Genomic DNA, 17736 nt, shown 5'->3' with positions numbered 1-17736 from the left:
CAAACATCGACACGTACATTCGTTAAAGCATATCTCTGTATGCGATGAGCTCCATGTAGCTGTTTCAAACGGTCATGCAAATATACGCTTGAATTCCACCATCTCTGTCCGCTTTGATATGTTTGAGGGCTTTAGATAATTATTAAAGGAAAAGTTCATGCACTCACCCTCAAGCCATCCATGAGTTTGTATCGTCACAGATTTGGTGAAATGTAGCAATGCATCACTTGCTCACCAATGGGTGCCGTCAGAATGAGAGTCCAAACAGCTGATAAAAACAAAACAATAATCCACACCACTCCAGTCCATCAGTTAATGATTTCAGAAGACAAAAGCTCTGTGTTTGTAAGAAACAAATCCATCATTAAGGTGTTTTTAACTTCAAACCGTTGTTTCGAGTCCATAATAACACCTCATAAAGTGAAAGTCATCTGAATCAGGAGAGAAATCTGCACAGATCAAGCACCGTTTAACAAAAACAACCCAAAACAAATCATGAGCTCTAAACAAATATATGGATGGATTTTGATGTGAGAAACAACAGGAGATGGACTTTTTCAATGGAGGTTATAGATTATTATAGATTATGGACTTGTATTTTAGCTGGAAGCAATGGTTTGAAGTTAAAAAAGTCTTGATGATGTATATGTTTGTTTCAAACACGCAGTTTTTGGCTTTAACTGATGGACTGGAGTGGTGTGGATTACTTGTGGATTATCGTGATGTTTTTATCAGCTGTTTGGACTCTCATTCTGACGGCACCCATTCACTGCAGAGCATCCATTGCTGAGCAAGTGATGAAATGCTATAATTCTCCAAATCTGAGGAAGAAACAAACTCATCTACATCATGGATAGCCTGAGGATGAGTAAATTGTTAACAGATTTTAATTTTTGCCTTAACTATTCCTTTAAGTCATTTTAGATTAGCTCAAGTATTACATGTAAGCAAAAGGCTGAAAAGGATAACGTTACGCCTATTTCAGTTTCAGTGCCACAAAATGATCATAATACACAGCTGCCGACCCTCCTCATATGGTTCTGCTTGTAATGAGTGTTAAGGTGCATAGATTGCTTCGGTCGGATTTCCTTCACCATACAGTATTGACGATGAGGCGACCAATGCCAAATACAAAAACCCCAAATAAACCAAACAAATCGTATATATCTACACAGTGTCATTCAAAACATCAGATCAGAAATGCACGGCAAACGGAAATAGCGATCGCTCAGTGCTCGGGCGCTGCAGTCTTTCGTAGTGGTTCAGACGTGAGCGAGGTGCCGAAGGCTTCACGATGATAAAATGACTCCTCTATGCTACGGCCGTGTCAATACAGTGCTTGAAACGAGAACAGCCACGAGGCACTAAGAGGGAGGTGTGTGTTTGAGCGTTTGCCGCTGGTTCCTCCCCCCCTCTGCGTCGGCGGGAGAAGCGTCCGTCTGTCACCTCTTGTGCAAGCTGCGCAATTTCTGTGAATATCTGAGCACGCGCGGCGAGCGCGAGTAGAGCTTCACGAACAGCTCGGGGAACTTGTACTGAGGGAACAAGGTCTCCAGGAAGCCCTCCAGAAAGACGCAGGCCAGCCGGCGGTTCAGCGGTTGGTGCTGGAACATGTCAAAGACGCGCAGGATGCCCTTGCGTGTGGTTTCCGCCCCGATGATGTGCTTCAACTCATCTGATGGGAGGAGAACATTTCAAGTCGAGTCAAATTTATTTGTATAGCGCTTTTCATAATAGATTCAAAGCAGCTTTACACAAAATCATAATGTTAATGCTTATAATATCTTAATATCTCTATGCCTTATAGTCGCATTTAGCAGATTAGAGCTGGACAATAATATAGTTATATTATTTGTTATTATATTGCTTGTATAGTTTTGGGACGATACAAGCAATCAAGCAGTGGAGATTTGCTGTACAGTATATATATCACTCTACCTGAGGCACTGTATGTATACAAATTAAATTGGACATACGATACAGTGTTATCTTGGTATCTCTGAGATACTATTATAGTTTTTATTAATGGTCGAATTAGTTTTTAATTAATATTTTCTGTTTTCATTAGAATTTTTATTAGGCTTTATTTTTATGTCTATATAGTTATCTTAGTACATCAAGTTAAACTAAGTGAAAATCACTAGCTGAAATGAAATAAATAAATGCAATACATTTAAAATATTTACATTTAAATATCTTATTTTATTTCTTTTAATGTTTATTTCAAGTAACAAAAATTATTTTATGATTTTAGTTTTATTTTAACCATAATAAACCCTGGTACTATATATGTATATATTATTATATAAACATACAAATATTATACTACCATTCAAAAGTTTGGGGTCTTTGCATCGTTTTTTTTTTTAATAAATAATACTTTTATTCAGCAAGGATGCATCAAACTGATCAAAAATGACAGCAAAGACATTTCTAAGGTCACAAAAGATTTCTATTTCAAATAAACGCTGTTCTTTTGAACTTTCTATTCATCAAAGAATCCTGAAAAATATAATGGATCATGTTTTCAACATTAATAATAATCAGAAATGTTTCTTGAGCAGCTGTTTTTTACTGTATTTTTGATCAAATAAATGCAGCCTTGGTGAGTAGAAGAGATTTTTCAAAAACATTTTTTTTTACTGTATTTTTGATCAAATAAATGCAGCCTTGGTGAGCAGAAGAGATTTTTCAAAAACATTAAAAAATGTTATCGCCCCCAAGCTTTTGAATACTACAGTAGAATTTTTCAGAAAGCTCAGTATATATGAACAGAATTAGAATGGACATTATTCACAGTTCAAAATATCCCCCCACTCCTTGCATATTCATTTATTAAACATTTTGGATTATATGATAATACAGAATAACTGCAGATTTTCCACTATAGTCTATGCTGTGAGTGCACAGAAATGTTTGCATGTTCAGTGTCATAAGATCCAGGCTGTAATGTGTGTGTGTGTGTGTGTGTGTGTGTGTGTACCTGGCATGATGCCCAGGAGTGTGGTCTTGGCTGCCACTCGTGTCCTCATGCATAAGCTTTTGTCTCTGCGGGGCGGCGTCTCGGCCAGAATCCCGTTTGGCCAGTAGGAGTCTCTGCGGGGTCAAAAACCCAGTCAGAAGCAGCAGCAGAACCACATACATGTCAAAACAGACAGCGAGTGAAATCATCACCTGAATCTCTTCACGTAATCAGACACTTGCTCAGGCGAGGTCATGTAGTCGACGTGATCTACGATTTTCCTGCAGTGAAGCGAAAACAAATGTTCACCGTTGAACAGACAGCAGAAATGCAACCGTATGCGAGTCATAATGTGAGTGTGTCTGGCACCTGTTAATGGTGTCTCCAGACGTGGCTTTGATGAGCTGCTGTAGGAGGTTTTTGATGTTTCTGCGCAGCCACTGATTTCTCTCCTTCAGATCAAACACCTCGTCCATCAACAGCAACATCACCCTCAATGGAATATTATCATCCACCTGTACATGAAAACAACATTCATTAAACTGACAGCTTCAACTCTACAATCTCATTCAAATCTCGTTCCAAGCCATGGAAAAATGTATCAGGGATGCAAACTAATTAGATAAATTATTTTAAATAAATTATTTGTTATTAAACAAATATTATTATTTTATTCAATTATACAAAATAAAAATCAATAAAGAAATACATTACTATGGTAAAATACTATTGTACTGTAAAAAAAAAAAAAATCTGTATTTAATAATAATGATAATAACAATGATGAAAATAATAATAATAATAAATATTATTTTATTAAATGATAAAATTAAAAATCAACTAAAAATGAATTACTATGGTAATTAAGGATGCACCGATACCACTTTTTTCAGAACGAGTCCGATACCGATACTTTCATTTTTGGTACTTGCCGATACCGATACCTGTATTTTCATATATAAAACCTAATATTGTGAAATATTTACAATTTAAAATAATTGTTTTCTATTTTAATTATCTTAAAATGTATTTTATTCCTGTGATCACAAAGCTGAATTTTTAGCACCCATTACTCTAGCCTTGATCATGCTCACATGATCCTTCAGAAATAATTATAATATGCTGATTTGCTGCTCAAATAAGAAACAAAATAAAAATAATAATTAATAAAAATATGAATAATGTTAGTTGGCTTCATTTAGCGAACAGATATTACCTTCAATTATTTCCACACTTAATTATACCTGTTAAAATGTATTGTATAAGTTTTTGTTACTTTCACTGTTCATTTTAATGGCACATTAGAACTGCTCCATTGCAGCAGCTGAATACTGTAATCACAAAACGTTTTCCTAAAATAATGCAGGGAACCACTCGTTATACATTATACGAGTGCATGCATACTATTTTATTGTGTATGCTTGACGTTTAAAATAAATGCTGTTTATAGTGAATGCGATGGATGCAATCAAGATTATGCAACAGAAGTGCGCGCTCTCGGACTCTCTCTCTCTCTCTCGCTCTCCTTACCGTCAAATAACTTTAGTAACTTGTGCATTGTTTTACTTACTTTTGACATATCTGACCGAACTACAAACTTTCCAGTGAATATTGAATGTTTAACATTATATTAATTACTTGCATGTACTTCATAGACATCCTTAAGTTATTTAGCAGACGCTTTTATCCAAAGCGACTTACAAATGAGGACAATAGAAGCAATCAAAACCAACAAAAGAGCAATAATTTACAAGTGCTATATTAGTATATTATTATAGTGTTATATTTCAATTTGACAAAGAAATGTGCAGCATTTTGTCCAAGCAATAATAAAAGGACACATTTAATTTATAATTTGTCTTAAATCTCATTTTGTTAAAAAAAGTATAATATTCGTGAGTTGAGTGAATCGTTACATCCCTAATAAAGACATACAATATTATGGTAATAATACTATTGTACTGTAAAATAGAGTATTTAATAATAATAATAATAATTATTAAGTTGTTGTAAGTAAATAAAAACAATAAAGAAATATATTACTATATTAATACATTACTAAATAAGAATAATTTGCGGGAAAAAAATATAACACCAATATTTATGGATGTCTTGTACCACACAGCTTGTACTAGATTTACTTATTACAATTATTAAAATAAATGTCATTATTTATCGGTGCCTTACACATATTTAGAGTGCTAGAGTGATTTGGCCAAGTTTTTGATTTGATGTTGACTCACATTGTCGTCCAGCTGGGCCGAGACGCGGCAGTGTTCAGGATCGATGTCCTTTGCAATTAAAGGAGGCACCTGTGGATCAGACACATCTGGAGTTAGTGACAAACCCTCATAAAATCACGTCAGTCGAGCGCAAACACTTCCTACATGCCCGCTCAGCTATGCATATGAAATGATTGAGAAACGGCACAGACAAAGTTTCCCAGTTACACAAAAACAGGCAACACAAGCAACCATCATGAAAAGTGTCCAGTTCGTGAGGTCTCTGGTCTTTTGCGCATGTCCTGCTGCGTTCTGAGATTCTCCAGATGTGCTCTACCTTAAATATGGACTGTTTAATATCCTGGCCAAGTTTCTCGGACATGCGGCCCATGTCCGCCGAGACTTTGGACACTCCCTCGGCCAGGCTGTCCGGCAGTGACTTCACGGCATTGGACACGTTCCGCATGGAGCTCCGGAGAGGATTCACAAACGTGTCCATCTGTCCGAGTCCAGAGAACAGGACAAGTTTACAAAAAACGGCGAATCCAAGCAGACAACAACTCTAGGCCGCTCCCCTCTGGAGTAATGCATGGAGGTGCGAGCGATTTCATCACTGTTCCTACTGAACTGCAGCATTCAGATTGTGTCTTTTTTTTCCGCTGCTATTTAACATTAAACCAGCTCAGCTTTCTACTATTCTTCAGGTTGTCCCGATTCACCAACTCTCACTGAAAATTAATGCCTTTCGCTAACTTCGCCGCTGCAAATCGCTGTTTGTGTGAGTTTATTCATCAAGGAAGCATTAAATTGATCAAAATTGACAGTAAAAACTTTTATAATGTTATAAAATATTTATATTTCAAATAAATGTTCTTTTGAACTTTCTATTCATCAAAGTATCCTGAAAAATAAAATGCATCACGGTTTCCACAAAAATATCTGGCAGCACAACTGCTCACCCCCCTCTCTCTCTCCCACTTCACTTTCTGTCTAAACACTGTCCTATCAAAATAAAGCCAAAAATAAATAATAATAAAAAATTAAATGCAGCCTTGGTGAGCAGAAGAGCCTTCTTTTAAAAACATTAAACATTAATCTCCCTTTTGAACAGTAGTGTATTGACTTTTTTTCTTATGTTGGAGCATATAAATAAAACTGCATAAAGTTATTTAGTGCAAATCTGGTGTGAATGCCTAGATAATTTTTTATATCAAGATATAACTTTATAAGCTAAATCTCCCACCCTGCTGGACATAAAACACTGATTGTTTGAAACGTATCTGTACGTGGCGTTTCTCACCTTGCGTGCGAAGTCTCCTTTGCCCTTGCTGTAGGCTTTGTTCTCCAGGAAGTCATAGACGTAGGGGATCAGCATGGGCCAGGCCTTCACCATCTCAGGATTCAGCAGCAGCTGTAAGACACATTCAGCTCTCAGCACACCTGAGCCAGCAGAACCCAAAATAAACACCCGTCCTCGTCTGACCCACCTGTAAATAAGCATTCAGGTCCTTCTTCCTCTTCTCCAAAAACTCCCTGTCCATGTTGTTAAAGGTCTTTTTGCCAGGAAGCTTGAGAATCGGACCAAGGCTCTCAAACTAAAGACGGGACACATGGGTTAGTAAACGTCACATCTATCAAACCCCATTAGATCAGACTGTGTTCAACACAAAAATCCAGACTAACCTGGACTCTGTTCACAAAACTCTATAGAATTTAAACGCCAGTCATTCACAGATTTCAACATGTCTCTTTTAATGTTTGCTTAATAAAAATGTTAACTATTGTGACTAATTAATGATGATTTCAGCTACCAACATGGGTGCAGTCCACATCGCTGTTTAACACATTTTACCAGGTTTAAAATTCTTAATTACAATCAGCACAGATAAAGGTCTGGATTAAAATGACATTTTTATAAAACCAATACATGCCACATCTATATATATTTTGGGATATGTTTAAATTCAAATAGCTGTAAATGCCTTTACAGCAAGAACACCCATGATAATAATAATAATACAAATAATAATTGTATTATAATAATAATTAAAAATTTAAATACTCAAAACTTCTCATCACCATTATATATATATATATATATATATATATATATATATATATAAAACATACATAACCAATATATATATACACACACACACACATATATATTTTAAGTAAAAATGTATATTTAAATTTTTTTATAAATATAAAAATTATCTGTGTTTTATTATATTAAAAAAATATATATAATTTAAATATTTTGCTATATACATATTTATATGTTTTACTTAAAATTTCACTTACATTATTTTTACGAGAGTTGGGTTGAAATTATGAATATTCATCATTGTGATGTAAATTTAAGAATAAAATTACAAACAAATTGTCAAGAATTTATATATCAGGGTAGATTGTTGTACTGCTTTTAAGTTTTGCAGATTTCAATTATATTTATTTTACTATAGTAAAATAAATATATATATATATATATATTATGATATATATTCTTGACAATTAACTTTTTTTTTCATCTCATCTCTCTCTCTCTCTCTCTCTATATATATATATATATATATATGGATGTGGCTTGTATTGGTTTCATAAATATTTAATTTCAATCCAGTCATTTTTCACATTTTTGTGTTTTAAACATGGTAAAATGCGGTAAACAACGATGCATCATAATAAAGACACAAAGACAGGCCAATAAAACAAAAATGCAATAGACTCAAGCGATTAACCACATTTCTACCATGTTGATTTAAGTTGTACTGCCTTTAAGTTTTGCAGATTTTTTTTTCTCCCTATTATCTAGTAATATAATATAAAATCTGCATAACTTAAAGGCAGTACAACAAACTACTCTGATAGGTGACGTGTGACGCTCATTAAAGGGTACATCTGTCTCACCTGCTCTGTGATGCGCTTGTGGAAGTCGTGGAAATCGCTGTAGCGGCGGTACGTCTTCCAGATGTCCTCGCTGCCGTCGGAGGTCTTGCGTACGACGGTGATGGTATAGAGGGCGTACATCTTCCCGTGATCGTTACACGCGCCTGCCACAGGAAGTTGGTTTAGAAAAGCATCAGCTACAGAGCACCGGGAGAGAGAGGCAGGGGCGATGGAAACGATGGTGCAGGGGAAAAAGAGAACAAGAAAGACACAGCAGCGAGAGGACGACAAGACAAAGCAACAGAGGGAGAGAGGAAAAAAAGATGAACGTAAGAAAATAAAGAAATAAAGCTGATGGAATGACAGTGTCACAGAATAAGAATCAACACACAGTGGCAGGAAAAGTGTTGCTCCTTCAAATAAATGAAGCTTGAAAATGAGAAGAAGTGATGACTAGAGAAGAGAGGAAAGATCACCAGCACACACACACACTGGTAAAAATCACAGATTATTACCATCTACACGAGTCATTACTAACATCCAATTCAACAGCTCAACATTTAAAAGAATCGAACTGAATACAATAGAAATCAGGGCCTTTTTAGAGACCAACTCGAAGAACATCTGCAGGTGAAAACAGGTCATATTTCACCTCAAAATAAAAAATATGCTTATTTTAGGACCTTTAAAGGGACAGTTCACCCAAACATTTACAAAATCATTTACTTATTTTCACGTATGAATTTCTCTCTTCTGCTGAACACAAAAGAAGATATTTTGAAGAATGTTTGAAACCAAATTGTAGCCAAGTAACTTCCATAGAATTTTGTTCCATACTATGGAAGTCAATAAATGATAATAAATTATGACAGAATTTTCATTTTTGTGTGAACTATCCCTTTAAGATGTTTGTGACATGATTTTCATTATTTCATTATTATTCTTAATAGTGATTATTATTAATGTAATACAGCTATATATCTATATATATATATATTCCTTTTTAATTCAACACAAAATAAGCATAAATTAAAGGAAGCACAACAAATACTACCATTATACAAAAACATGTTTTAAGTCATTTATAACACAATTAAATGAAAGCAATAAGCCCCAAGAAGCCGTGGTTTACAATAAATTTATAACAGCTAAGGGACGTTGTTAGAACTAATGATCCTAAAACTAAAACCCTGTTATAAGCTGTTATAAATTCACTGTAATCCACGGCTTCACAGAGTTTATTGCTTTTATAAAACGGTTATTCCATATACGTAGTAAGGTTTCACAAAATAAAAGAGCAAATAAAGTGTAATGATATTAATAAACACAGTATTCTTCCACCAAACAATCTAGTTCCTCAGAAACAGTTGTGGTTGCAACAAAGTAGCTGCAGAGCAACACACAGAAGTAAACAAAGGTGTGTGTTTGTAGAGTCATTTACAACAGCTTCGAACACAGCTCAGCCAATCAGAATCAAGCACCGGAACTATCCATTTTCTAATATTATTGTTTTCTTTTGCTATAAGGATATAAAATATGACCCAGACATACTTTGCTAGATTCACCTCTGCAGATTGTTACATCATGTTGTAACTAGGCATGGGTCGATTACCGAATTCAAGGTATACCGCGATTTGAAAGTTTCAAAACAGCTAATATTTTCCGTTATACCGTTCGTGCGGTATGCGCTGTTTTTCATGTCTCCTCAAACACTGAAAGTGTAGGAATCCCTCAGGTTGAGTGCAGTGTAGAGAGTAACATGACCCTCCTCCTCCTCCTCCTCCTGTTGGTGCGAGCGAGCGGTCAGTCACGTGTGTGTATGACGGCTGAAGGAGCTTCCCCTGGAACTTAAGCGATCTGCAAGCAGACCTTTATTGTTTTATTGCAGCCGATCTCTGTTCTGGACTTGCACAAACTGCATTGCAATGCATATAATTTTCCAAATGTCGTTTATGTGAAAATATGAAGTCTGTAAACGCCCGTTAACACAGGCCAGAGACGCTGAAGACGGACGCACAGAGAAAAATACTGTAGCAGGCAGATCACTCACTGTTCATGATGCACGAACTATTGGAAAAAAAATCCTCAATATTGATTTGGGGGTTTATATGAATGTGTTTCTGAGGGGAACTGACTGTCTTCAGAAACGTTTAGATGGTATTTTCTTTTCATATCGTATAATTCCCATTAAAGCAGTGTTTCAGCGCAGCTCTGCTTTGTTTACGGCGATAACCAAGGAAATGCTGTATCTGCTGTTTCATGAGCGCCTCCTGCTGTCAGAGAGTGAATCTGCGTCTCATTCAGAGCTTCTGCTGTTTGTTTCGTTCAGGCATGCAGTATAATTTCACAAAGCTAGTCAGAACACTCTGTTTTTGCTTCAAATTGGGTTATTATTAAATCAAATTACGTATATGAAATTATATAAATAAATGATATGTATATGAATATTATATAACAAAAATTAAATAGCTGTAATTACAGATTTAGGTTAAATAAAGATGTCAGTCTTTATTTTTCTTCTTTTTAGGGCAGCAGTAGCTCTAGCAGCAAATCAACCATCCACATCAAAAGCTGCAGGACAGCCCACATTTCAGAAACAAATCAAAGAAAAAATAAACAAATACAATTGTTCCAAATATTCTGTATGTTGCTCAAAATATATTGTGTTCCGTTTTTTTTTTTTACCCAGACATTTCAAATTAACACATTTGAGAGCTGTAACAATACCGTGATACCGTGATATTTTTGCTTAAGGTTATCATACCGGCCCATGCCTAGCTGTAACCAAGTGCAATAAAACAAAAAGTTTTTGATAAGCAACAAGACATTTTAATGGTCACTTTCATTGAGGACAGAAATTGCTCAGAGCCTGTTTAGGACACAGAGCTGAACTTTTGAAACGGTACGGTATTATTACACTATTAAAATGGTTAATAGCAGGTCAAACTCTCACCCGTATCAGAGATAAAGGCATGAAGCTGAACAGACTCATCCACACTCCCGCTGCTGAGATCATCTAATGACTACAAAACACAAGCATTAGAAACAACCTAACACACTCAAACACGCATGATGTATGTAAATATTACATATGAACGGCTTTATTTGACATACTAAATTAATGCTTCCTGTTGGAGACCCGTTGAACGACTCTGGAGAAACAGAGAATTATTAATGAATTTTAGGAGGTGGTGTGTAAAGAGACTGACTGATGACCGATCAGGTAGAGTGTGAGTTTGTCACCTCCGTCCCCGTCGTCTGAACCCCTGTAACTGGGCTCTTTCAGCATGTCCAGCTCGGCCAGCATCCGCACATATAGCGGGTGCTGCTTAAACGACGGGTAAAACCTCTCATCCCGCAACATCATGTCATACACCTGAGGAACACAGACAGCTCATGTACTGGGATTTTTATTGCTTTTATTAGTCATAATAAGGCTGCATGATAAATCATTGACAATCTCACTTTTAAATTCTCATAAAAATTCACGATTTTATATATATATATATATATACACACACACACACACAAATATATTAAAAGTAAAAATATTTTTTATATAAATATCAAAATACATTTATATATTTTACTTTTCTAAAATATATTTTCAACATTTTCAAATGAGTTATTGGGGTGAAATGATGATTCAACATTGTGAACCAAATCTCATTAAATATACATACATATACACATATATATATATATATATATATATATATATATACATACATATGTCAAGAATACCTGAAAGCTCCTGCACACATGTGAGTTTAGCGATCTCCACTGTGATATTTTAATATTCAAATGAAAGCTCAAGCCAGTCATTTGTGCTTTTTGCTGCAGCGAAATCTGCAAGCAAACCTGAACTGTAGTAAATCAACATGAATCCTGACTATATTGTTTGCAATTGAGGGTTGCGTGTTTGCAACATGCACTTACTGTTGTTTTAAAAGAAAAAAACATGAACATAATTTGGAACTGCTGGAGTTAATATTATTTTTACTGGTTTGGCTTTTGAGAGAAGCTTCTTGTTGTACCAGTTTTCATATAAAGAGTGTGTGTGTGTGTATATGTATATGTATATATATATATATATATACACATACATATGATAAATATAATACATCAGGAAACTAGACAAGAAAAAATAAACCATGCAAACTGACATAATTTTTGAGCAAAATAATTGTGATTATCAGTTATCATGCAGGTCAGAATATACAAATCATGCATACATGCTAAAAAAAAAAATCTGTTATTACCTTTTTCTGGATTTCATCAAATATTTCTGGTGTGGGATCCTCTTTACTGAGTTTTTGAGACAGTCTGGTTACAGCCGCTTCGTCCACCTCCACCCTAGGAGAGGCCTGAGTGGAAATAAACCTGTCAAACATCGCTTCATGGACACTTCACTCATTTTTTACTGTTAAAAAAGTTTGTCTTCTCACCTTCTCGGACAGGTACTGGTCGAAGACGCCGAGCGCAGCAGATCTCAGCAGGCCTTTGGTGGTCTGGCTGCTCTGCCTCTTCCCATCTCTCTGGCTGCTCTGTAAGACCTCCAGCTGCTGCTGGGCCGTGACCCGATAGCCCTCCACCGTCAGCCAGAAGAACAGGATCGCCTGACCGCCCATGTGCTGCATGTAGTCTAGAGAGAGAGAGAGAGAGAGATAAGGCACTGAGGAACAAGCTGCCGATGTAACTCTAATGAGGACAGTTTGTGTGCATCCGTCTTGACTCACCCATGAAGAACTGCAGCGCGATGTTGTGCACTATTATATGTTCCAACGGAATCACACACAACTTCCCAAAATTAGCAGCGAGTTTCAAAGCGTCAACTTCCTGTTTGGGAAAAACAACCAAAATGTACCATAAACATACCAAAAAAAAAGTAATTTTGTCAGGTGAAATGTTAATTATTTGTTAAAGGGGTCATATGATGCGATTTCAAGTTTTCCTTTCTCTTTGGAGTGTTACAAGCCAAATTAAATTTTAATCGTGTATTTTATAATGTTTTTGGAAAAGTTATTTCTGTATTTTCCAAAAAAGTTATTATTAATTACAATAATTAATTATTTTAATTGTCTGTATAATTATCTGTATAATGTTCTGTAATAACTAAATGATAATTAATATAAATTATAGTTTTGTTATACAATCCTAATTATATATTTTATATAGTCTTAATTATATTTAACAAATCAAACTCCTACTAAACATAAATGCATTAAACTGCAGACTGAAAATGTATTAAGATACTATTATAGTTTTTATGAATATTTTGAATCAGTTTTTATATTTTCATTTTAATTTTAGTTATAGTTTTAGTCATTTTGTTGTTGTTTTTTAAATATGTTTATATAGCTTTTTATTAATTTATATTTCAGTTTTAGTTGTTTTAGTACATCAAACTAAACTAAATTAAAATGAGAAATGTTACCTTGGCAACTAGCTTTGTTTTATTTCAGTTCAGTTTTATTTCAAGAAATGAAAAGGTTTTAATGGTTTTAATTCTAGTTTCAGTTAACTATAATAACCCATGATTAAGAGGAATTATTTATTGTTTCATTTACACTATTGTTAAACATAAATTGATTATTAATGACAAATGACTATGAAAACATATACATCCCTAGAAAATCAGAAAGTTTTTAAATGAATATTCATGAATTATAATAAAGCAAATGTGAATGAAACAGGAGAGATTTGTTTACCTTCCCTGATTGTAGCCGTTGTATCCGTGTTTCACAGACTTTCTTCACAAAGAGCAAACTGTTGATTTGATTCTTTATAAAGTTGATATCTGTGAGTGTAGAGAGAGAGAGAAAATGAAGAGTAAACTGTGTTATTATAAAGCCCTGAGCTTACTCTCATATTTTCCAAAACAAACCCTAGAATTCACTGTGTATTTTCCAACACATTAGCGTAAGTAAGCATGAGTGAGCGTGTGTACCGTCTCCTCCCGTGTCCAGAGATCGGAGGTACTGAAGCTCCTCCAGGACTTTGTCTTTGACGGCCTCCAGCTCGGCCGCTTTGTCTGTCAGCTTTAAGATGTTCAAGAAGGCCTCGTAGTTACAGCTTGAGTCACGAATCTAAACACACACGCAAAACCTCTTAAAGGTAATTCATGACACGCTTCTGGACTGTAAGAACTGAGGCAGGTCTCACCATCCAGATGACGAACTGATTGATGTAATCAGGGTCACTCAGCTGGTTAATTAAGGGCAGCAGGACTCCTCTGGCCAAAACTTCCTGCAGGACATCAGAGAATCAATCAGTTAAAGGGGTCATATGATGTTGCTAAAAAGAACATTATTTTGTGTATTTGGTGTAATGCAATGTGTTTATGTGGTTTAAGGTTAAAAAAACACATTATTTTCCACATACTGTACATTATTGTTTCTCCTCTATGCCCCGCCTTTTTCTGAAACGCGTCGATTTTTACAAAGCTCATCGGTCTGAAAAGCAAGGTGTGCTGTGATTGGCCAGCTATCCAGTGCGGTGTGGTTGGCCGAATACCTCAAGCGTGTGACGGAAATGTTATGCCCGTTACCATACTGTGTTTCCATGTGTCCCGGCGTGACAAGACAAAAACATTAAAACCCATTACAAACGAGGTATTTGTTGCATCCAGTGGGGACATAATTATGGATTATAATGACTTGTACGGTCTTTTTACGCATTGCGTATCTCGCTGCGTAAACATAAAACCATGTCTGCATTTGTGATCGGAGAAACGACAAACAACAAGTGCTACTCTACACTGCTCAAAACTCGCGTTTGAATCATCAGTGGCAAATTCTTTAAATATAAAAAAAAACGTACTTACAGGCTGTGAGTCAGAAGCGCCAGACTGTCCTTGCAAAGTTAGAACTGCCCCAGATGCTTTTCATCTCATTTTATTTGAGCTATAAATGCATTAAATTACTGCAGTGTAATGCATTTATAATAATTATAAATGCATTAAAATTAGGGTTGGGTATCGAAAACCGGTTCCATTTTAGAACCGGTTCCAAATGTCCAAGAACCAGGTATTCGATAAGACAAATTCAAGCATTTTGATTCTGCTTAACGATTCCTGCATTCGCATTTTAATGTGATTAAAACGATTTAAGTGCAGGAACGGAAAGAACTTGCACCCTGTTTGCATGCAGCGCACACGAAGCACAAGAACAGAGAACAGAGGTCGCAGTACGGGTTCCCGGTTTGTGCCCGTTCTCGAACCGTTCCGTGCATTTCCACTGTAGAAAAGGTTGTTCCGGGCCGAAACTGACTTTTCATATTTGTCGACCAATATGCAGAAAACTACATCAGTATTATCAACATAGACACAGCCGTATTTGTCTTACCTGAACGTAAACAGATGAGAAAGAAAATACACATGTACAGTGTTTTTAGATCCGCGTGCGTTCGGTGTTAAAAAGACAGCAGCCTAATAAACGCGCTGCCTGTCATTAATCAAAGAACAAAACAAAATCATTCACTGATCTTGACTGAATATATTTAATAACTTTAATTGTGATGAATCTATATTTTATTTATGAAAAGAAATCTATGCAGTGTTTTTAAACTTTTAATTACAGTTTCTGTACCTGAAATTTTGTTCAGTTGTGTTTATTTATGATATTGTTAATTGATTGGTTTGTTCCTATCTTATTACTGATTGTTTACTTGTCTTTAACACTTTAATATTTGAAATTTATATTAATCTGGTTGTTTTTGCTGTGGTATTTTTTTTAAAAGCATAGGCAAAATTCCTCTTGCAGTGTTCTGTAGGCTGCTGATTTTTGCTCGTGTTATTCAGCTGCAACAGAATGCTTTGTAAAAAGACAGAATAAATGTTTGACATCTAAATGTTTGACTTAATTTTTTTTATATTGGATTTTTTAACTTATTGGAATCGAAACTAGGAATCGATAAGAATTGGAATCGCTAAAATTCAAATGATACCCAACCCTAATTAAAATACTGCAGAGTGAAAATGTTTTAAGAGCAATGTTATTTTGAACATTGAGATACTATAATTTTTTTTATTAATATTTTGAATAATTTTGGGGTATATTTTCTGTTTTTATTTAAATTTCAGTCTTTTTTCATCTTATATTTTATTTTCAAATAATGAAAACTATTTTTAACCATTTTAATTACTCACTCATTACAACGAAATGCAGAAAAGAAGGTTACAGGTCTTTAAAATCAGAAAAAACACATTATTTTCCACATACTGTACATTATTGTTTCTCCTCTATGCCCCGCCTTTTTCTGAAACGCGTCGATTTTTACAAAGCTCATCGGTCTGAAAAGCAAGGTGTGCTGTGATTGGCCAGCTATCCAGTGCGGTGTGGTTGGCCGAATACCTCAAGCGTGTGACGGAAATGTTATGCCCGTTACCATACTGTGTTTCCATGTGTCCCGGCGTGACGAGACAAAAACATTAAAACCCATTACAAATGAGGTATTTGTTGCATCCAGTGGGGACATAACTACGGATTATAATGACTTGTACGGTCTTTTTACGCATTGCGTATCTCGCTGCGTAAACATAAAACCATGTCTGCATTTGTGATCGGAGAAACGACAAACAACAAGTGCTACTCTACACTGCTCAAAACTCGCGTTTGAATCATCAGTGGCAAATTCTTTAAATATAAAAAAAAACGTACTTACAGGCTGTGAGTCAGAAGCGCCAGACTGTCCTTGCAAAGTTAGAACTGCCCCAGATGCTTTTCATCTCATTTTATTTGAGCTATAAATGCATTAAATTACTGCAGTGTAATGCATTTATAATAATTATAAATGCATTAAAATTAGGGATGGGTATCGAAAACCGGTTCCATTTTAGAACCGGTTCCAAATGTCCAAGAACCAGGTATTCGATAAGACAAATTCAAGCATTTTGATTCTGCTTAACGATTCCTGCATTCGCATTTTAATGTGATTAAAACGATTTAAGTGCAGGAACGGAAAGAACTTGCACCCTGTTTGCATGCAGCGCACACGAAGCACAAGAACAGAGAACAGAGGTCGCAGTACGGGTTCCCGGTTTGTGCCCGTTCTCGAACCGTTCCGTGCATTTCCACTGTAGAAAAGGTTGTTCCGGGCCGAAACTGACTTCTTTCATATTTGTCGACCAATATGCAGAAAACTACATCAGTATATCAACATAGACACAGCCGTATTTGTCTTACCTGAACGTAAACAGATGAGAAAGAAAACACACATGTACAGTGTTTTTAGATCCGCGTGCGTTCGGTGTTAAAAAGACAGCAGCCTAATAAACGCGCTGCCTGTCATTAATGTTAATCAAAGAACAAAAGAAAATCATTCACTGATCTTGATTGAATATATTTAATAACTTTAAATGATTAATCTATATTTTATTTATGAAAAGAAATCTATGCAGTGTTTTTAAATTACAGTTTCTGTACCTGAAATTTTGTTCAGTTGTATTTATTTATGATATTGTTAATTGATTGGTTTGTTCCTATCTTATTACTGATTGTTTACTTGTCTTTAACACTTTAATATTTGAAATTTATATTAATCTGGTTGTTTTTGCTGTGGTATTTTTTTTTAAAGCATAGGCAAAATTCCTCTTGCAGTGTTCTGTAGGCTGCTGATTTTTGCTCGTGTTATTCAGCTGCAACAGAATGCTTTGTAAAAAGA

General features: G+C 35.4%; 1 protein-coding gene across 3 annotated transcripts in view; it reads right to left on the bottom strand.

The window, feature by feature from the left end:
- Positions 1-857: 857 nt before the first annotated feature.
- The window catches only part of LOC107573994 (sorting nexin-13-like), a 19738-nt gene continuing 2859 nt past the window's right edge, over positions 858-17736 (bottom strand). The window contains exons 3-20 of one of the 3 annotated variants that reach the window (XM_016260460.1): positions 14239-14322; positions 14024-14162; positions 13785-13873; positions 12813-12912; positions 12522-12718; positions 12336-12440; positions 11317-11449; positions 11188-11225; positions 11027-11096; positions 8095-8270; positions 6672-6779; positions 6485-6595; positions 5522-5683; positions 5206-5274; positions 3332-3477; positions 3175-3243; positions 2984-3096; positions 858-1675 (exon numbers count right to left, since the gene is read on the bottom strand). In XM_016260460.1, the coding sequence (XP_016115946.1) occupies positions 1443-1675; positions 2984-3096; positions 3175-3243; positions 3332-3477; positions 5206-5274; positions 5522-5683; positions 6485-6595; positions 6672-6779; positions 8095-8270; positions 11027-11096; positions 11188-11225; positions 11317-11449; positions 12336-12440; positions 12522-12718; positions 12813-12912; positions 13785-13873; positions 14024-14162; positions 14239-14322 (2142 nt within the window). In that variant the 3' untranslated portion in view covers positions 858-1442. The remainder of the gene's footprint in view (positions 1676-2983; positions 3097-3174; positions 3244-3331; positions 3478-5205; positions 5275-5521; positions 5684-6484; positions 6596-6671; positions 6780-8094; positions 8271-11026; positions 11097-11187; positions 11226-11316; positions 11450-12335; positions 12441-12521; positions 12719-12812; positions 12913-13784; positions 13874-14023; positions 14163-14238; positions 14323-17736) is intronic. The other 2 variants (XM_016260461.1, XM_016260462.1) reach the window with 2 other exon arrangements.

The sequence above is a fragment of the Sinocyclocheilus grahami genome, unplaced genomic scaffold, assembly GCF_001515645.1.
Source record: "Sinocyclocheilus grahami isolate Dianchi unplaced genomic scaffold, SAMN03320097.WGS_v1.1 scaffold2085.1, whole genome shotgun sequence".
NCBI lineage: Eukaryota > Metazoa > Chordata > Actinopteri > Cypriniformes > Cyprinidae > Sinocyclocheilus > Sinocyclocheilus grahami.
The sequence above is the reverse complement of the archived record's forward strand: the minus strand, read 5'-3'. Positions and strand labels throughout refer to the sequence as shown.